The sequence below is a fragment of the Stegodyphus dumicola genome, chromosome 1 (genome assembly GCF_044657685.1).
Source record: "Stegodyphus dumicola isolate Sdum_Otavi_A_Nest chromosome 1, ASM4465768v1".
Classification (NCBI taxonomy): Eukaryota; Metazoa; Arthropoda; class Arachnida; order Araneae; family Eresidae; genus Stegodyphus; species Stegodyphus dumicola.
Genome location: NC_140768.1, coordinates 219,653,025 through 219,675,465, shown reverse-complemented (window position 1 = coordinate 219,675,465; position 22,441 = coordinate 219,653,025). Strand labels below are relative to the sequence as shown.

At 32.1% G+C, this 22,441-nt stretch overlaps 1 protein-coding gene across 6 annotated transcripts in view; it reads left to right on the top strand.

Annotated features, from left to right (window-relative positions):
* LOC118179667 (glutamate-gated chloride channel-like) overlaps positions 1–22,441 on the top strand; it is a 683,063-nt gene that overhangs the window by 514,962 nt on the left and 145,660 nt on the right. For all 6 annotated transcript variants that reach the window (XM_085825825.1, XM_085825798.1, XM_085825832.1 and 3 more), the window contains one exon: positions 13,012–13,112. In XM_085825825.1, the coding sequence (XP_085681951.1) occupies positions 13,021–13,112 (92 nt within the window). In that variant the 5' untranslated portion in view covers positions 13,012–13,020. The remainder of the gene's footprint in view (positions 1–13,011; positions 13,113–22,441) is intronic.

Genomic DNA, 22,441 nt, shown 5'->3' with positions numbered 1-22,441 from the left:
ATAGTTAATAAATGAAGACAATTCATTTTGTTTTATTTATTTATTTATTTTACAAAATGCTTACTTTGATGTTTAAATGCTCCAGATCAATAAATATAAGCCATGGTAATCGATGAAACAGTACAAATCGATTTAATTTCGGCAACAATTAACTGAATGTATTTCGAGAAATAATTATATAAATTAATACGCATTAAGGGAAAATTGTTAATGCCCAGCAAACTTATTCGTTCCTCATGCCAAAGTATAGCACTGGAAGACATAGCTTTATATATTGAACAAGAAAGATGATAGAAGAAAGGAGAAAATGAATAAACGGAGGTGATGAGGTGTGCAAATTGAGTAATGAAAAGTGTAAATGGGATCATTAATTAAATTTAATATATTTTGATAAAAGAGGAAGCATTAAATTTAGTCCTCTAATTTTATTTCAAGTATTTTTCAATAGCTTTAGCATAAAGAAAAGCTGAAAGAATGGTTCACAGACCAACTATGATTAATTATGCAACTTTACTTAATTTCATATTTTCTGATAAATATCATAGCTGCCTTAGTTGATCCATTTATGAATGCATTTACTACTAAAAAGGATACTAAATCTAAAATAATTGGCAAACAATTGGAAATAACTAATAGAAACGAAAGTCTCCTTTAATTTAATTTTGTTCCAATAACTTGTTGCAAAATATTATCTTTATTTCAATAATAAGCTTTTCCTCTCATTTCCACTGACTTTTTATTCCAAAGAAACGAAAAGCATTATTTTTATCTGTCTGTTACTTCTAGCTGTTACCTATTAGCTTCTAGCTCTTATTACACTATCGATAATTTGCTGTATACATGGTCTAGTCTTTCGCAGATGATATGCAAACATTCATCAATCCAACATTTTTGCAACTAGATTTTTGTATTTTGTTATGGCTCCAGGAATTATTGTTACATATATTGAAACTTATAATGGCGTGTATTTGTAATAAATAGTATATAAACCCTTGGGCCTGTGCCCCCCCGGGGTGTTCTCCATCAAAATTGGGGGCGAAACTGAGCTGAGTCGCACTGCCACCTGTAAAGGGCTCAAGGCTGTTGCTAACGACAGGCGTAATCTTGCACTCCTTGCCACGAGGAATTTCGTAGGCTTGGCCTGACTATACATCAGACAAATGAGCATTGCTCATTACCTGATCATTGCTGTATTAGACAACAATAACAAGCCGCTCATAGACTTTAGCAAAATAATCGGTTTTTATTTTCACAAAAATTCTTTCAGCCATAGGCATAACCAAATTTGTCATAAATGATGTTTTTAAAAGTAGTAACAGAAATCGATGGTGTATTCAATATGAAATAAAAATAATTTCGATAAAACGATATAAAAAATTATAATAGTATACAGTATCTCGTTAATTTTTTAGAAGTTATCATTTATTAGTAAGTCTACTCTTTATGTGGGCACCATTTCTGGGCTCATATTGCTCTATTTTCAATTAGAATAATTTTTTACATCGATTTGCTGTCTTTAACAACAGGTATTTTTGCCTTCTTGTTACTTTGTATTTCTACTTATCTACGTGATTTGAGAATATTGTCGTTTGTTTCTGAAGAACTCGTGATGTATTGTGCATTTAAATTACAAGGTATTTTCCCCGCCTTCGTGGTGTAGAGGTTCTGCACGCTGGGCCAGTATTCCAGAGGTCCGTGGTTCAATTCTTGGCGAAGGCATTGTTAATTTTTCATCTTGCCTGCTTCCAAAAATACTTAATGTCTCTACGAAATATTTGTGAAAAATTAGTAACACAAACCTCTATATTTTTCAAAATGAAAAAATGGCTAGGCTTGACTAAGCGGAAAAGTGATGATTCACATATGATGAAACCAGGACAATCTACTGGCACTAAGAATACTGAAAAGAAAAGATAAATTGTTTATAGAAAGTATAATGACAGTTATTTATCATCTGGGTTTACTTGGGATGGAGGTGAAATGGACACTCAACCTCAATGTATTGCTTGTGGTGAACTATTATCTGCTCAAAGTATGAAACCATCATTCCTTAAAAGGCATCTTGAATCTAAGCCGCCAAATGAAAGGCTAAATCTGTCGAATATTTTAAAAGGAAATTATCGGAGTTCAAATATAGTAAACAAGTAATGAAAGGCTGAATGAAAGAAAGGTTTCGTTACTTCAAATGAGAAAAATTTGGAAGCTAGTTACCTAGTAAGCTTAAAAATTGCTAAGACTGGGCAGGCTATTAGAGAAAAACCTTATATTACCAGCAGCAAAAGATATCGTTTTAACATTATTCAACGAAAATGCGGCTAATAAACTTAATAATATTCCGTTATGAAATGGTACAGTACGTCGACGAATTCATTAAAAGGCAAATTCAATAAAAGAAACACCCATTCAAAAAATAGAACACAGTGCGTATTTCACATTCCAATTGGTTGAAAGAACTGGTGTAACGAACCTTGTTCATTTATTAGTTTACATACGTTTCGAAGAATATAAACGAATGTTCAAAGAGTATTTATTTTGTGAATCCCTTCATAATGGAGTTATAAGGTATTTCTCCCACTTCACTAGCGATCCTTCGTGGTGTAGTGGTTCTGCACACTGAGCCGGTATTTCAGAAGTCCGTGGTTCGATTCCCAGCGAAGGCGGTTTCGTATTTTTCATCTTTTCTGCCTCTAAAAATTCCTACTGACTCTACAAGTGGCGCCCGAACTAAGAGGGTTGTGGGTGATGATTCTCCGCACCCAGGATTTGGCGACTAGGTCCTCTAAAACCCTAGTCGCTCTTTAAAAAGGGGAAGTATATAAGGTATTTCTCCCACTTCACTAGCGAACCTTCATGGTTTAGTCGTTCTGCACACTGAGTCGGTATTTCAGAGGTCCTTGGTTCGATTCCCGGCGAAGGCGGTCGCATATTTTTCATCTTTTCTGCCTCTAAAAAATGCTAATGACTCTACAGAGTAACTGCAAATGAAATTTTCAAAGTAATTGACAATTTTAAGTCTGAGAATCATATTCGTTGGAGTAAGTGCATTGCCTTATGCAGTGACGGAGCTCGAGTTTTAACAGGAAAACTTTCTTGAGTTTCTTATCAAATAACGAAGTTCGCACTTGAAACTAAATTTACTCACTGCCCCATTCTTCGTGAAGTTTTAGGAGCTGAAATAATCCCCAAAAACCTGAAAATGGTTTTCAATAAGCCTGTGAAAATACTAATTTTATCAAAAGCCGAGCTATAAATTTAAGAATATTTACGATTTTATGCCAAAAGATACGCAGTGAACGTGAAACGCTTTTCTAACATTCCGAAGTATGGTGGTTATCCAGAGGCAAAGTTTTAAATCGTCTTTTTGAACTTCCATCAGAAATTCAAATTTTCCTCTGTGATTGAAAATTTGAATTGCAAAAATGTTTATTTAGCAAATTATGGTTGATGCGTTTAGCATATTTAGCTGATATTTTTGGAAAATTAAATGAATTAAATTTAGTATTACAAGAACAAATTTTTAATTTGTTTACCATTAGGGATAAAATAAATGCAATGATAAAGGAAACTCGAACTAATAATCAAAGAATTGGATAATAATATTTTAAGCGTTTTACCACTTTTAGAAAGTTTTTAAACGAAAATAATTTGAAAATAAAAGAATTAACATCCAACCTTAAAAAATCATTGTTTTCCATTGATAAATAATTTCAATGTGCATTTTCCCGAAGATTATGAAAAAGAAAATTGGGTTAGAAATAAATTTTGTTCAAATGTACCTGAAATTTTATTTCGTGAAGATAAAGAATAATTGATAGAAATTTCTTGTGATCGAACTTTAACAGAAAATTTCAGAAAAAGCACACTTGTTAAATTTTGGATGAAAAAAAAAATTTAAAGACATTTCAATTAATCTTATTAATTTTTTTTTGCAATTTTGCACAACCTATTTGTGTGAACAAGGATTTTCTTCCATGTTATATTTGAAAAATAACTTTCTCTTAGTTCACACTAAGACATAATTCCCAGGCATAAAGAAATTGATCTCTCTTAAATAGGCCTAAATTTCACACTAAATTTTAGAATTTAAAGCAATTTAACTTAAACTTTCACAATTAAAATGACAATTTAATCAAATATTTTATGTGTGCATACTTAATATAAATATCCAATAAGTTGTGCAAATAGCAAATTGTTTTTTCCTAATTTTATTGTGAAATTGACAAATAATCATTGTAAAATGTAATGACGGTACTAAAGTTTTTCAGTTTTTGTTCAGATGGTACGCGTTAGTTAAAAGGTTGAGAACCACTGGTTTAGATCAATAAAGATTCCTTATCAATTTGTAGAGTCCAGTGAATGAACTTCTGTCTGTATACGGGAGTAGCAGGAAACTACACAGGAGAAGGGTTAAAGTACCATTTATTAACTGTTTTGAAAATTTACAATGCGTCAACTCGACGCTAACAAACTTCACCTCTGCTTGGGCGGTAACTGAAAATCTGATAATTGAAACTAAAAGTTGAAATATTAACAAGTGATAAAACTAGCCTACAGGGCTGAGCAAGATCCCGTAACTTAAACTCCCTTCTAAGCTAGTGGCAGCAAAGCAATGCAATTAGACCACTTGAAACAGCAATAAGCAAACGTAGCTACTGCAGCGATGGCGATTAAAGCCTAACTCTCTCTTTCTCCTACCGAAACTCGGCTTTTATCTACGTCCTTCAAAGTAGTTCCGTGTACGAGCTACAACATTTAACTATTCTGGCACTGACAGTTAGAGGAATGAAGGCTTACAGGAAAGGTCTAAACTCAGACATTAAATTGCTAGTTAAAATAAATATAAATCTCTACAAATTTGTCAATTAATGAAAATTATGATGAATTTATGAAATGAAACATGACTCAAGTACATTAGAAAATGGGACGTTTATGTGTTGCTCTAAGAAAGATTTTAATTTGCAGCAATTCAAGTGTTATTTTCTTTGAAATAAGATTAAACGGATGTACATCTACGTAGTTCTGCATTATTAAACAACTATTAAAATATTAAAATGTAAAGGAATCCGTGTTGTGGAAGCAACCTGAATAAGATATTAGAGTTACCTAAAGTTTAAACTAAAACTGATCATCTTTCATCTGTCTTGTGCTTCTTGAAGGTTTTAAGTTGAGTAAAGTTACAGATAACACTGCATAAAAAATTTGATTCTATAAAAAAGTGTTGACATACATCTGAATTGAAAACCGTCACAAGATTTCCAGGCGTTTTTAATAACATAGTTCAGGTTAATATATTTTATATACCGTGGAATTTTGCATATATATAAATCATTGTATTTTATTTAATATATAACAAAAATTGTTCTGCCCAATTTAGTTTTAGTTACACCGTCCTAGATATTTACACTGAATTTCAAGAAATTATTCGGAATTATAATTTTAAAATTGTAGCAAAATTGTGAATACATGTTTAACTAGTGTTTCATCTATTCCATAGTGTCTTTTCGATTTTTTCTTTAAATCAGCATTTTACCTGCGAAATTCGATAGCCAACGAAATTCGATACGTTCTTGAGTAAGTGGATTTATGTTAAGGTATGCCAAAAGCGGAAATTTAAAATTACCACTTGAGAATATGACTTTAATTTGCTAGAATATAAAATATAATTTTCTAATTAATTCCTGCTTTAAGACGAATTCTTTCGTAATTTTTCTTTTGATTATATTAGAATAAACAAATGGTTAGATCTTACCTGTTGTTTGAACTTGCTTTAGAGTTGCTTCTACCCGTCTTAAATTCCAATTCGTTTATTTTTTGTTTAATCTCTTTCCAAATCTGATTTTGTTCAAATCTGCTTTAGAGCAATGATACCTTCGGGGAAAACTGTCTAAATGAAGTATCATCTATTCAAATTACACAGAAAGAAAACTAAGAAAATCCCACGCAGCCTACTCATTTGTCGGGATACATATCCGATTGTAACTAACAATATTCAGTGAACTTGGGCGCTCATCAATAATTGAACTCTTAAAACGTTAAACAGAAGGAAATCTCATTAATGCCTCTTAAGTGAGAATATAAGGTTCTTCTTCTGAATTGCTGCCTTATCAGAAATTTTTATATTTTCAAGAAGTCATAGTTCACTTAAAAATCTAGATTGCTGGCCCTTGGACTGGCCCCTGTTTCAGTTGGTTTACGTTCGGAGTGTTAGACATACAGAGTTAAGATGACAACTCGTCGGAAGAAATTATGGCTATGATAGCGAGGCACGTTTTGTTGAACTGTCCTAATAGCCTGTAAGCATGTTAATGATGACAGAACACCTTGATTTACAGCAGCTCTGAACACACACATCATTTTAAGCAATCACGGAAAGAAGACAAAATTATGTTGTTGTTGCTTATCATTCAAATGTATGATGAAATCAGGCAAAATCCGAAAGTACGTTAAACCTAAGAATGTCGAAGACAAGAAAGGGATTGAAAAATATGTTCTCTCTCGACAGCCCTAAACAATCCAAGGTAAGATGGCGGGAATGTGCAACTTCTGTTATTCCAGGGACTAGAGCACCAAATGGTAGAAACCTGACTTATCTCCTTCGCTTGCTGATTTTTAGCTGGGCGAAATGAATGGCCTTTCACACCTTGGCTGACCCTACCAAGAGTACTCTCCAGACGTACTTCTCCCGTTCCTCCGAGCGCCACCCTTCCACAACGATGAGACAATCGGTAGGACTTAGGAGGGAGACAAAACTGTAACAGCGTTTCATGAAAAAGGTTAAGCTGCAGTTAGTGCGTAAGTTAATAGAAGAGGACATAATATCTAAACAAAACTGATAAACAAATAAACAAATTGAAAATATATATATGAATACAGAACTTACTTATAATACAAAGTAACAGCGTTGAATATAGAGTAATAAGTAACAGCGTTGAATATAGAGGGAGTGTGCTGCTGTACTCTTATTATTGTAGGATACTTACGTTGTGGACATGTGTAAGGTAGGCTGCATATGGCTTGACATGGCTAAGTAGACAATCGTACAATATATAACAACTCAGCCAATTTTATTTTGTGTGATCTGCGTCACTGACCGGTGATAGGTGTCACTGATCTGAAAGCGGTGCAAATATACTGGGAACTGGGAATGAACAGTGTCCAGAGAAGTATTTATTAAGGAAGCGGAACTGCTCCGTAACTCTATTGCAACCTTTGAGAAGATAAGAAACGCCAAAATGGCAATCTCATTTACTATTGTTATCTTTGTAGCAGCAAGGTCATTAACAATTATTAAGATGTTATTCAAGGTCTGTATTATCATATCCTTATTTAATATTAAGCATTTTTGACATCTCGACGGTGAAGGAAAATTTCACGAAATTGTGTGTTTGAACACTAAGTAAAATGTATCAGCTGTGAAGAATAATTTTGATGTTAGGTTTATCTATATGCCTTCTGAGCAAACTGTAAATTTCTTAAATTACTTAACATTTAGAATAAACTCTTATCTAAGGTCTATAGTATAAATGTTTCTCTAAGAGGTAAAATATATTCATTTGCGTAGTTATTTCTATGCATTTTCTTTGAAGACAGGAAATGCAGTTATCGCAAAAATTAGAAATTTTTCTTTACCAGAAAGTATTTCTTGCTATATTCGTTTATCCAATATTCAGAACTTTTCTTCGTTCCACTCATTTATATCATTCCCATAATCGATACATGAAACTTTAATATTTTTCATACAAATGGGTGAAAAGTAGAAAACTTAAATTTTTATACAAAAATGGTTTAATCTTCTGTCTACTGCAAATATGACTTGAAACAAAAATCAATAGTCTTTGCTCTTGTTTCCATCACTGCAATTCTATCCTTTAAACGTCGTTGCTTCTTTAGAAAACAGATAATAAAATAATCCAGTTTTATCACAACTAGAAATGTCAGTTTCTTTATAACTTTCTAATTTTTCTTTGTAATAAAACACTTTCTGCAGTATCTCTCAGTTCAGAAGCAGACGATTTTTCATTTCGTATCGAGCGAAAAACCAATATTATACGACTGTTTGAAACGACTTAACCAACCGTAGCTTGATGGAAATTCGTTTAGTCCAAGTTTCGAAGACAATGTTTTAACTTTTTTTTATGATAACAATACCTGATAAAAGAATATCACGTTCAGTAGCAGATTTAAAAAAAGCTGGTTCATCTAGCCTACTTAAATCTGATTTTTGCAACTACTATTTTCATGATTCTTATGGTTCAGAGTTCTCTAAAGCTTTCTTTTACTTTGAATGCACACAACAAAAACGTGAAATGCCATATTCCTTTGAAATATTAAATTGGATTGGATCATGCTGCGGGCTTGAAATTTCATCGTTAACTTTATTGGCAATAAAGAAAATATAAAGCAATTTAAGTAACCATTTTCAAGCCACCATTAGCAAGCAACTATTTTGCACTAGATTGTAAGAAACCATTTTTAATAGATATAACTCAGTAGCCAGTTGAAATTTATACAAGGCCAGAGAGAGTATCTCCTGTCAGTACTTTTTGTTGTTATTGCGAGTTCTTAGTTCAGCGTGAGGTCGGAATGCTGATATATGTATTTCCGGGTTAGCTTTCTCTTTGGGTGCTCTTTACATTCCATTGTGTTTAACGTTCTTAGTAGCTTGAAGTGTAACTACGGATTGTACTCTGTGATACTGTGAACACCCGTAGTGAACTTCGGTAGAAAATTCCAGAATTTCGAAATTTTGCTTTAATAAAAATAAGTCTTATTAGCCTATCATCGGACCTGTGCGCATTCAATCTATTACTAACCCGTACACACGCAACAATATAAACAATTACTTTAAGCTCTTGTCTAACTTTAAGCAATAAACAATCGCTTTGAACCTATCTAAATTATCGGTGAATTATAGACAGATATATTTAATTTACTTATAATTTAATTTAAATTTTACAGTTTGTGCTTTTAATAGTATTCAAATATTATTCTTCGAAATTAATAATTTTATCAGCTATTCGCAAAAAACTGTAAAGCAACACAATCGTATTTTCCGGCTTTTAAATATTTATGAATTTCAGAAACACGGAGAACGTAATCAAATACAAACATTTCGCAGACGATGTTGCTTTTCATAATTCTTTTACAATCGCTTTTTAAGTGAGCTAATATATTGTAGAATATTTTATTATAAAAATGTATGCTATACTAATGAAATTCTTTTACTTTTCCGAACTGGAGACTGAATGAACTAAATAAATGTGTAATTACAAGAGAACTGTTGAAAAATATGAGTTCTTTCAAGAGCCATCAAAGTATAATCCACGATTTTCGAAATTTCATTGGCTTCTGTTTCATTTCATACTTTTTACTTCCTTGTACGAAGTAAAAAGGAAGTATTGTAATCGCGAAAAGCTTCAGACAGCATATTTCAACGAAAATATCCACTTTGACCTCTTTCGAATGCAATTTAACGATGTTTTTGCGTGATATCTGTACGTATGGACAGAATACAAGACTCGTTTCCTCCAAAAAAATTATAAAACTGCTTTAAAATTAATTCTGAAGAGAATTTTTCGTGGCGTCTGTACGAACGTATGTACGTACGTGCGTACGTACGTATCTCGCATAACTCAAAAACGAGTAGCCTCAGAAAGTTGAAATTTTGTATATAAGACTACTATAACATGTAGATGTGCACCTCGTATTTTGGTTTCAATCGGCCGCGCCAAAAGTATATAAATATATTTATAAATATATCCACTCTGTTACCCGGCTCAGTGATCTCAGTTTCTTTACTCTTATATGTTTGTAAATTGTACATTTTTTGCTTTAAAAATGATTGAATTACGTTGTTTTTATCTTCCTGTTAAGGGTTTTATGCCTTTAGTAAATCTGTATGCAATATTTTTAGAATTATCAACAAATTTAAAATTGTTTAAGTGCCGCTAAACCTAATTTAATGGCGGCCATTGCTCTTGTTTACATTGAAACAGCTGAGTAGCGGATTTGTTGCCAATCTAGAGAAACGTAGATTCGCAACAACAAAGATAACTCCTTCATTTATTATTTAAATCATGCTTAATCCTTTCTGGAATTTTTTCGAGAAAATAAGTGTTTAAGATTTAATTCATAATTTTTAATACAGATATTTTGAGTTTTTATGTATTTTTGCCTTGTTGCGAAGTGAAAACTGAATTAATTGAATGAGAAATACTCAATCGTCTGTGAAAAACTGTTCCTTTTTTGTTTTATTTGCTTAATTTCTTTTATACATCATTCTAGCTTTATTATAGTATTTGAATAGAACATGTGGCAACGATTAGATCATTCTTTAAATGATATAAATTTTGTGCATTCTGAGTTATAATATGAACGAAACATAATACTGTTAAGTAAACCTAACGCCAGAGTGTCGCTATGGTAAACAAAGAGAATTTTAAAGAATGCATTTATTCTATTGTGGTTTATGCTCTGTCGGCGAAGTAGGTTTAATTCAATCTAATACGTTTAATTGAAATGCAAGAAAAAATGCGTATAATTTAATATTCCGTACAAGGAAGTCATGTGGTGTATACATCAGATTTTTTCTTTTGATTTTCAACACAGTCTGCTTTCTTACCCATCTCTCGAAGCAATTTTCATAATGATTGCATTGTAGTAAATTAATTTCGATTAGAGTTTATAAGAGAATACGTTTAACCAGACTCCCGGATTCATCCATTCTTCATCAACGGAACCGTGGATATTGTAATGATTGTCTATTGTTACGGCCTCCATTTGGTAAATGGTACAAGTTTATCGAAAAATCACTAACTCAAATCAGAAACAAATAACCTGCAGTAGCAGCCACGTTTACTTACTGTTTGCTCGAGGCGAGAAGAATTTCGAATAAACCGCATGTTACCGTAGTTTCGTTTTTCATATAAATGCAAACAATTGACGATGACTCATAGTTCTCTCGTTACAAGAAGAGTTTCCACTGTTAATGTATTTTCCTTTAAAAAAAAAGTGTTTTTAACGCAAAAGGGAAGTTAGTCTCGAATAGCGTATTAATCTCGGAATTGTATTTTGCATTGAATCAATATAAACGACGTATCAGTTTTTAAATTGATCCCACGAAATCTATTATCTCCCTGTATTATATTTAAATAAATTAAATAATGAAAAATCTGCATGAATGTATGCATGTTTCTCCACTGCGGAAGAACAGCGATACTTAGAGCCATCAAATTTTGAAAAACGTCTTCCTCACATGTGCATCTGTGTGGCCGAATTTTGAATTTCTAATTTGTTGCAACACTTGATTTACCCGAAAAAAAGGAAGGTGCTTTATCTTTTTTTTTTCGAGAAACATTTTAGTTCGCATTCGAATGACTAAAAATGGCCACTAAATAAAACTGCGTATCAATGAAGGCATTTAGAGGTGCAACGTGAAAAGTTGCAAGCCAAGAAAAAGCATCGCAACTAGGCAACTAGGTTCTGAGGTTTCAGAATACTCTTTGTAACAAAGAAGCAGCTTATTTACCATTTAGCAAAGGAACTAGTATCAGGAGAAGCAACTCTGGCTTTATGAAAATATAACTAACTGATTGGAACAGTTTTATTAGAGAAACATGTTCTCTACAACTAAATAAGTAGTGACGTTAAAACATTGTTTGCATAAACGAAAACCTGTACGCAGAAAAAGAGAAGCCGGCAGGGTTCGTCCACGATACTGGGAATATTAGGTGAGTTACGTAGTGAAAATGGTGAACCTTTTTCTCGCTCATGTTCAAAAAAAAGAGGAAACGACACCCATGACAAAAATCGTCGACATGTTCAAGAGGGTTCAACGGTTTATTCAGATTGTTGGTGAGCATATTGAACAATGTAACTGGATAAGGTAGGTTAGAGACACTTTACTGTGAACCACAAATTTCATTTTGTTGATCAACTACTGCTGCTCATACATATAATTTTAGAAGACAGTGGCGCTTCGCTAAGTGGCTAAATAAAAATCAATAAGGTTCGCCAAGATCTTGAGTCTTACCTACATAGGTTGATGTGGCGAAAATGCTTCTGATGTCATATTTAAAGCAGTCGCATAAACATGAAAACCACAAAATGAAAAATAAACATGAACTAAATGATAATCCTGACGCCAATTTGGCGTTTAATAAAGTAGAGACGTAATACTAAGGAAGTACCAAATTGCGTATATGTCTCAAGCTTTTCCTTCTTAGTAAGAGTTAGTTGCTCTTTATGCTTTTAACTCTTCATAATGACAATGTTGAATATAACAGATTACATTTTTGCTGCAATTTAAAAGAATTATGCTCACATATATATGTGATGTACCAGCTTTTGTCAGGAATAAATAGATTGTTGAAGAATCATAAATTTAGTCGTAGCTTAAATTATCAGACGATAAGTTTAAAAAACAGGATCCATTTATTATTGGTCAGGAGAAATAGCAGTTACAAAATCAGATATCCGGAGTAAATAAAAAAGAGCTACTAATACCATTTTGTATGAAGTTTACTGCATCGTGACATTTAAGAAAATGCCCCGATATTCTTTTACGAGTCCTTTCATAGCCTCTGGAAAGGCGGAGCTTCCAAAAAATGACGTCAGCCTATCCAGTTCGCTTTAAAAATTTCCAGAACATTCTATAACTGTACGTGTAGAAAAGGCGGGAAAAACAACTTGACTACGGGGCTGTGGATTTAATTCCACGTACTTTCAAATAAGAGAACGTCGCCATTAAAAATGAAAAGAACATACAGTTAGAATTTTAAGTATATTCTTGACTAAGGAATTTTATTATTACATATATATATACTGTTTAATAAAATTGCATAGTGCATTATTGTGACTTAAATAATTAATAATATTTCACTAATTATTTATTGTGATATTATATTATTGTGATTTACACTTTTAATTTATAATAGATATGAATATCATACCTTTTCTTGTTACTTTTCCCATTCCGCTATTATTAATTGTTGAAAAATGCTTGTCTGATAGATTCCAAGAATGTGGAGCTGGTTGTTCTGCCTACTTGCAGCTGCCTCACTATTCATGACTTCATCAATGGCACAACAACAAAACTCCGATGAAATTCCCAGGTAAAATTACAGAGAATATGGCAATATTCTGTAACATGTATGAATGCTTTTGATATTTTATGCACCACTCATTTAGTTTGGAAAACACCTTTATTTATGTCTTTTTTATTTATCAAGGAGAAGTGATCTGTTTATAAAATCAGTCTAAATTTCTAATTCTATGAAACATAAACGAACATGACAGAACGAAATTGATCAATACAAATAAGGAAGATTTATTTCATCTTCAGTTTGAGGTTGATTTTTGAAGGTTCTAGTATTTAAAAGTAATTATAAGAAACAAAATTACTGCTAAATGATCCTACTCACTCCTACTATTTTCGTCAGGATCACTTTGTTTGAAAGCATCTAAGCACTTGATTTCATTTTCAATACCAGCTTAGATATTTTCAAAAAGTTTAAAAAATTACAATAAAACTAAACTAGCATTTTTAGAAATTATAATTATCATGCAGTACTATACCTTTTAACTTTATTTTCTTGAATATTTGTCACAGAAACCATATTATTTTTATTTTCTTGAAAACTAAGTGTCATTCTGATTTCCAATGTATGCTCATTATTCTTTTAATAAAGAATCTTCTTATAATAGAGAAAATATTTTTTTATAAAACGCACATTCAAATTCTACTGCTGCCTGTTTCTCAAATTTTAGTAATTTTATTAAAATTTAAAATACCTAAACTATCATTTCTAATAGCTTTTAAGAATTTATTACACTGATGTCCAAACTTTCATGTTTTCAACTTATCTGATGCGTCATGTAAAAGATCAATGATATAAAGACGAGGCACATACGATACTAAATTTGAATATTAAAATTAATTAGGTAAACTTTAGTATATATTGCTTTTACAGAATGGAACTGAAAATGCATCTTTGATGCCAAAAGAACGTGCTAAATGATGTTTCAAAGGCTAACATCATTTTAACTAAATTTAAATTATGGCTGTTTCATATTATGAGTTCACTTCGAAACTTGTCTAGGTCAGAGATTCTCAAACTTTTTCTTACATCGATCCCTTTTTAAAGAATGATTTACTTCACCGACCTCATCAAATTTTTCGCTTTAAGCATACAACATAATCATAGTATAACTAATCGCACATAAATCCAAAGGATGTTTACACTTTTTTAGCAGGACTTCTGTAAGGAATTTTAAAAGAGTAAATGTTTTGAAACAGAACTTTCTTGCAACGTTTATGATTTGATATTAGAAATATATCTGCCATTTTTAAATTTTTTCTTCTTCCAAAATATCGCCTATAAACGAGCTATGGATTGAATGACATGTTTTTGCGCTTTCCGAAGAGAAATATTCTTATTCCATGATTAAAAAATGGGTACTTTTCCGTTTTGCCGGCGCAAACGATAAAGTCGCCAATAATGGTACAACTGATGGCAAACGGTAACATTTTACGCTTCATTTTCAAAACAAGTCGCAGCCATTTCTAATCAGATTGATTGTTTCTTTCAATATTGGCATACAATTACATAGAATTTTAACCTAGATAGTTAAATTATATGCCCTAAGACTCGAAGGCAAAAATATAGAAAAGACAAAATCAATGGTTAAATTCATCAATTCTAATGATAATGCACTAGCGAAGTAAAGCAATGCGATTTTGCATAATTTCTGAGTAAGGTATTCGTAATAATTGAAATAATACTTGCACTTAAAGTTGTATTCCAAATTAAGATTTAACTTGAAATTAATGTAGATAATTACTGAGAGGATTAGTTTTCTGTAGCGTAGTTTACGTGACATGAAATCACTTGGGGTCACGTGATACGAACCGGCGAATCAGGATGTTGAACCATGAAAGCATAGTAAATTTTAAATTAATGTCTTTTTTTAAATTCATTTCCTTTATTTACTGGCTTTTTACAAAATTTTAAACCATATTAAAATGTTTATGCCTTCAAAATAAATAATTCTTAAAACTAACATTTGTTAACATTTTTTATGCGTATACTGTATGCTGTCACCAATCAAGTCTGCTTGGCGAGATTTGCGCCGGTGAAACGGTTTGGTTTATTTAATTATGGCAAAGCTCACTAGGGATATCTGCCTAAGGGGAGGAATGCCTTCGTGGAGGACTTTATAAGAGAAGCTGGCTCGTATACACGTTACACATGGGGAAAACCACGGAAACGCCCACGCAGCCAGCCTGTTCGCGGGATTCGAACCTCGGACCGAACTACCAGCATTCAGCGACTTTACCGCTCGGCCGCTGGTGGGCGCCGGTGAAATGGAAAAGTACCAAAAAATGTTGTAAAATGCATGATATTAAAATTTTCAAGTGCAAAATAAATTATATTATTAATCGGAAAAGCTGTCGATTATTACTTCTACATGGAAAGAAGGCTACAAACAAATACTTGAAAACGGTAAATACTGTTTCAAATGTTTCTAAAGTTAAGTCTTTGGTAAAACAGAAAATCTCCAATGCAGAAATCAGTTGTAAATACATTGGTTAAATACATCTGTAGTAACAAGGAATAAAGTAATGAACAAGATTTACAATTTCTAATGCTAAAAATATAATATTCATCAGCTTTTGCCCAGAAATACTGCTGAACGCAGAATAACTTTTAGAGCCGTGAATGAAAACTATTTAGCAGGAGTTAAATGAAAAGACACTGTATTCTTTCATGAAGCTCGTGTTTACCTAATTTTTTGCAACCAAAAAGGTCTATTTATTACCGAAAACAAAAGCAAAATAGTAAACAAACCTTATTCCTCCAATAATAAGGAAAGTTCTAGTAAAGTATTCATGATTGTCATAGGAGTCTCTTACAATAAGAAATTAAAAATAAGAGGGGGGAATGTTAAAATCAGCTTGACATACTATCGAGACAAAGTTTTACGTCTGATATTTACAGAAAAGAAATTCCATTTTTTTAATATCGATAACTTTTAAAGAGTGAAACGTCATGAAGACAAAGCAACAGATCATAAAACAAAAAGTACCACTGCATTCATTGAAAATTGAAGACTGATACAAATATTGCATATATGTATTTTCAACAGACTGAGAAGTCCTTTGACGTTTCGCCAATGAACTTTTGTGCTTTTGGTCTATTGAAAAGAGCTCATTGTAAGCGTAAACCCACAACAATTTTCGGTCTCTGGAAAGTAGTGGAAGAGAAATGGAAATCAGTACCCTTGGAAATTTTATGAAAAGTTCTTTACGCCTATGGACTGTTGTTCATTTGGTATATTGAAAAGAGTTCTTTATAAGCGCAAAACCACAACAATTTTTGGTCTCTGGAAAGTCGTGGAAGAGAAATGGAAATCAATAGCCTTGGAAATTTTATGGTGTAGAGACATTAGGTATTTTTTTTGGAGCCCGGGCAAGATGGAAAATTAGCAACGCCATCGCCGGGAATCGAACCACGGACCTCTGAAATACCGGTTCAGTGTGCTGACCACTACACCACGAAGGCACGCTAAGAAGGCGGGAGAAATTCCTTACAATGGAAAGCTCTTCTATCATGCAAATCAGGATGCAGACTTATAGCCCAGAAAAAGAACTGTCACAGTGAACAGTTAAAAAAGTATTCTTTATATTTTAAACATTCATTAAAAGGGCCCCGAAATATCTGTAAACACTGTGCCTAGTTACAAGCTCAATAAATTCTACAAATACTTTCTGTTTTACAAAGTTTAGTAATTTTTATTATTATTTAAAATTTTTAAATTATCCCTTCTATTAGTTTTTAATGTGATGTCCGACTCTTGATGCTTTAGAGTCATCTGTTGCGGTCAGCGTCATGTAAGAGATCAATAAAAAGAGATTTTAATTAGCGTGATTGCTAAGGTTGATGTACTGATGCATTTTTCCTATCTTATATATTTGGCATACAATTGCTTAACTTAATATTTAGATCACTTCGTTCAAAAATATTCTTTTGGATTGATTAAAGCCTGCTCTCACTAGAAGAAACGGGGAAAGTGGATAATGTCGATTCGGTAACGACTTTTATTTTTGAATATATCTCTAGGATGACTTTTAAATTCCAAAACTGAGCCTTCCCATGTGCTTTGAACATCATTTGGGCTTGAGCATTCCTCCTTCAATGAAATCAGTTGCTCTCCATCATAATAGCAAGTTCAAATTTTGCAGTCCTAAGAGTCATGCTGGGACATTCTAAATATTAATGTCTGGGATGCAAACACTAAATTCTTTTAAATTTTGCAAGTGGCTTGCCCATCTTGAACATCTCGCCAGGAAGTTGGGCTCTCTTCGTAATTTTTTGGCTGTGTTTGCTTGCGTTCCTGAGTTTTACTTCTTTATAATAGATTTATTGCATAAAAAATATATATAAAATATGGGCCATAAAATAACCGAACACATTAAAAGACTAAACAATAAAAAAGTGAAAGAATAAATGTACGTTTAGAAAGAGTAACATATCTTATTAAAGCCAGTTTAAGCTGGTTATTTTGTTATTTGCATATCAAAACGCCGACTTTATTTTCATTTGCTAAGGTGACATTATTACAAAGAAACTTTGCTTGGACATTGAACAATTTTATAATATTAAATTTTATAAAAAATTCGCTATCTGCTACGTAAACATTAGAGATAATTCAAACAGTATGGGGTGATGCATCATTATCAAGAACACAAATGTATGAACGGGCAACCGCTTTAAATGTCGGCGTGAAAGAATGGAAGAGGATTCAAAGATAGGGCACCCTTAAAGAATGAGAAAAATGTGGAGAAATTTCTCTCTTTGTTAAAAGTTGACGAAAGTGTAAAAATGAGCAGCTTTCAGACGGGCTTAGGATAAGCAAAGAAAACTATAAGTTAATTTGAAATGAAAATCTGAAAATGAGGAATGTTTGCCTGATTTGTGCGTCGAATTTCAGCAGAACAGCAAAACGGGGACAGAAAAGCTTCCTTTGAAGATTTGCTGGCTGCTACATGCAAAGCAATAACACGAATCAGAAACAAAGAGACAAAGTGTGCAGTGGAAAGAGCAGTCTCCTGTACAAAAAGGGATGTTAAAATCAAAGACTTAAGTGATGCTGACTGCACTTTTATATTCACCATGAATTTGTTCCTGAAAATCAATCACTTAACCATATTATTACAAAGATTTATTTTTTCGATTAAGAACGAGGATAAAGCGAGTTGGGAAGAAACATTTTAATTCTGGGCAATGTTTTCTTTCACATGATAATACTTGATCCCATACAACATTGTCTCTGTAGAACATTATCTTGCTGCTGTTGAACAGTTATATATCACCGACAATATTCTCCGGACTTATCGCCATCTTATTTTCCTTTCCTTTTTTTCGACTCTTAAGATGACCATCAACGAAACGATTGAAATTGTTTCGGATATTAAACCAAATATTAAGCGTATTTTGTAAACGGTTAATTCAAACGCCTATAAAGAGTGTTTCGATGACCTGAAGAAAGGCTGGAAAAATTAGATGGAGACCTCTGGCGATTATTTTGAAAGCTATAAATTTATACTACACGGTATAACTTTATATCAAGGTGTAATTAATTATCAATTTTATTTAGAGTTTTTTATAATTGATGGAATCTTAATTATGCCAATCAATAACCTGGTGTCTATTTTGCTACTGATCCCCACTCGACCATTAATTATCATCACTGACCTTCTTTAAAATTTCATTTACCCTCCACGGGCTCAATACCGATCGGTTGGGAATCCCTGGTCTATATCATACGATATAAAAAGAAAAGAACACTTACCTTTGATTCCTAATTAGTTTCAAAATATTTTGAAATATATTTCCCTATCTTCTGAAAGTATATTTCAAATTTTCCAAAAACTTCATGTCTATTTCCGTATCTATGGAACTCCATTCGTTTCACATCACAGGGTTTCCACTGAAACTCAACTTTTTATTTCCCAGTCTTTCCCTGATTTCCTATGACCAAATGGAACATTTTCTCTAATTAAACACAACGAATTAAAAAGAGTTAATTATAGTTAACATACTTAGCAAAATATAATGCAGTAATTATAAAAACTTTAAAAATTACGCATTACATAGAAGTAAAGGGAAAGAACAATATAGAAAATATTAATCTAAATTGTTCTAAACCTTTAATTCTCAAAAAAAAAAATTCATTTTAAAAAAGAAATTAACAGTTGCACATTATTCCTAATAAATGCTACTCTTTTTGGTTTGGAAAAACTGTACAGTTTAGAATTGCACGGATGAAAATATATTTAATTTATATAACTATTTTCTTACTAACGAAAGTACCCTATGACAGTTAAATTAGATTGATATTAATGCATCTAACAGAGAGAACGAACGATACTGCTGTAATCCGTGTCTAATAACGATGCAAAAAATACGGTTTATAGTTATACATTTTTCAATCTGATGCGATATGGGACCCACATAAAAAATTTCGATACAAAAATAAGCTAATTCTTTCTCATTCTATCAGCAACATTGTCATGCTGTTTTTAATAATTTCCGTCTTTCTAATCAAATAGTCGTAAAAGCTCAAGTTCCATCCAATATTTCCCCTATATTCAATTTTAGTCGATTAAATGTGGCAAAGAATTGATCCTAATTAATCAGAAATCAATAACGCGAGGAAACAAACAAACACTCTTCCTTTATAGAGAGATTTTGTAAAACTTACAAATTTTTCATTAACAAACGATTTGAAAGCAAGCAGTCGCAACACTTTTCAAAATAAAGCCTTTTATCTCCAACGCGCGAGACTATTGCCACTCGGAAAAATGTGTGCGGAAATCAATGTTTTAGAAGTTTTTAATTAATATCTCGGCTGATTAAAGTCGTACGCAGTCGAATGGGATTCCCACGAACTTTTGAAATCGTTAATAATGTATTTAATGTTTGGCAACGCTATTTTTATTTCATTGTAAAACTTCGAAATTTTTATTAACAAACTCTAGGATTTGAAAGCGAGCAGTGGCAAGAACTTTCGAAATAAAACAGATTTTCATCTCCAGCTTGCGAAACTGTTGCCGCTGGGAAAAATGATGGCGAAAATTATCGTTTTTTCGAGTTTTAAATAATATCTCTGATTTTAGCTACTCGGTTTTGGAAAAACGTGGACGTCGACCTTTTCAGGATCTAGAAAACGATTGTAGAAAGTTTGGTGACGATAACTATAGTAGTAACTGAGTTATTAGAGGACAAACAAAGAGAATTTCTTCTTTATATATATAGATAGATAATGCGCGATCATGCAATGTAATAAAATCATTGCTTGAGTAGCTTGAGTGGGTTTCCTTCCAACATAACGAATTTCTATAAATTTGGGGAACACGCATTTTCGGAGCACTAGAAGTAATTTTTCCGTAAGCTTCCAGAAGATTGGCAAAATCATTTAAGTACGGCTTAGATAGCCATTAGTCTGTCGGTTCTGATTGAATTTAGAAAGACTGCAGTTCAAAGAGATTAAGTTGAATTGTTTTTAGAATGACATCAATAACTTATGATATTTCTTGTATGTTTTATTTTGCTGTTTAATGTTATTAACTTCGATAAATTCTGCTCATCTAGGATGATTACTTAAAGCGATATTTATAAGCCCCTAAACAATATTATATATATAAAAAAAAATCTGAAATGTTTCAGATTTTAAAATACGTCCAAAGGGGCGTTTTTTAACATTTTGTGTGTTACCTTTCTTTATTAAATATCACGTTCCTCGCACCTAAACCATAAGATCCAGTGCAACAGCAATATCGCAAAATAGTTTTAAAACGAGCATATCTTTAGAATTTCCGATACAGAGACTCACGCGCTGGAGATAAAAATGTTTTTTCTGCACAACGTTGCCATTGCTCGCTTTGAAATCCTTGAGTTTGTTAATCAAAAATTCGTCAAAGTTTTAAAAAATAGGAAATCGATCATAAAACAAATTTCAAATTTCAAATTTGGTCTTCCACATGCTCATATTCGTTGGAGGATTACGTTATTCAAAATTCGATGACTCTATGTACCGTTGTTTTATCACAATACGAGAAATATACATACATTTATGCAGATTTTTCATTATTTAATTTCTTCAAATATAATGCAGGACTCTAACATTTTGTGGCAACAGTTTGAAAAGTGAACCGACATTTATGAGTCCGACGTAAAATGCCAAAACGAAACTAATAGTCCTTCGGGATTCAAATCCCTTTGGACTAATAATGTTCTAAGCTTATGATTGCAATGATCAAACGTCGAATGAAGTTTTTTCTTCACTGAAAGTCGCTAATAAGCCAGTTCCGTATTAGAAATTCAAGTAGTTCTTTATTTTGGTAGTGGTAGAAATTAGGGAACCATATTAGCATAATATCATCTTTATCCTTATCTTTATCAAATAAATTCATGTTTATATGGCCAAGCAACAAAAACTTATTCTATGTCTTTATTTTAAAAAAGTTAAAAGTGAAAGCCTAGTTAATTACTCCAGGAAAATGTCTGGGATGTGAAATATTTTCCGGAAATTTAAAAAGATTCGTCTCAAGGAAAAGCTTGACTCTTAAAAACACCTAAGAGTTATTCAAAGAACAGACTGAATATCCACATAAGAAGATGTATAGATACCTTTTTCTAATAAATAACTTTCGAATTAAACATTAAACACTTTTTAAAACTAAATTTGGATTTATATTGCAGTTATCAGTGAATACTGAATTCCGTAATTGCATTTTTATCTGACAACGGCACGGGCATTATCCGAAACTCTCGGGCTTGCGTAATACTCAAGAGTCTCTTAAATGTTTAAATCATTTTATCATAAAATTTTAATTAAAAATTTCAGTAAGGCAATGGTTTCAATAATATTAATATTTTGAGCTTTAAACTCATTCATAGAAAATTTCAAGGTAACATCAATAACTCTCGTTATAAATTCGTATATATAATCCGCTTTTAACTGTAGTTTCTAAGTGATAGAAAATATCATCCTCTTTACTGATATGAAATTTTGTGTAAATATTAAATTTACGTTGTATATTTCAGATCTCGTAATTATCTTTCATGCACACTATTTTATTTTTCTTGAACTTCGAAATATAGTTTTGATTTCAACAGAAGCTATGTCATTACATGCTTAAACGTTTTATAATAACAACTATTTTATAAATAATTCTATTCAACTATTTTATAAATTCATAGCAAATTTCGCTGCATAAGGAGAGAACATTTCAACTTTTCGGACAAAATAAATTATGAGTATTGCAATTTTAATCCCTCAAAATACGTCTAGGATATTGCAATTACATTTTAAGTCAAATCAATTCTATGCGTTGATTATTTTTAAAGCATTCTGCTGTGTTTAATATATGAAAATT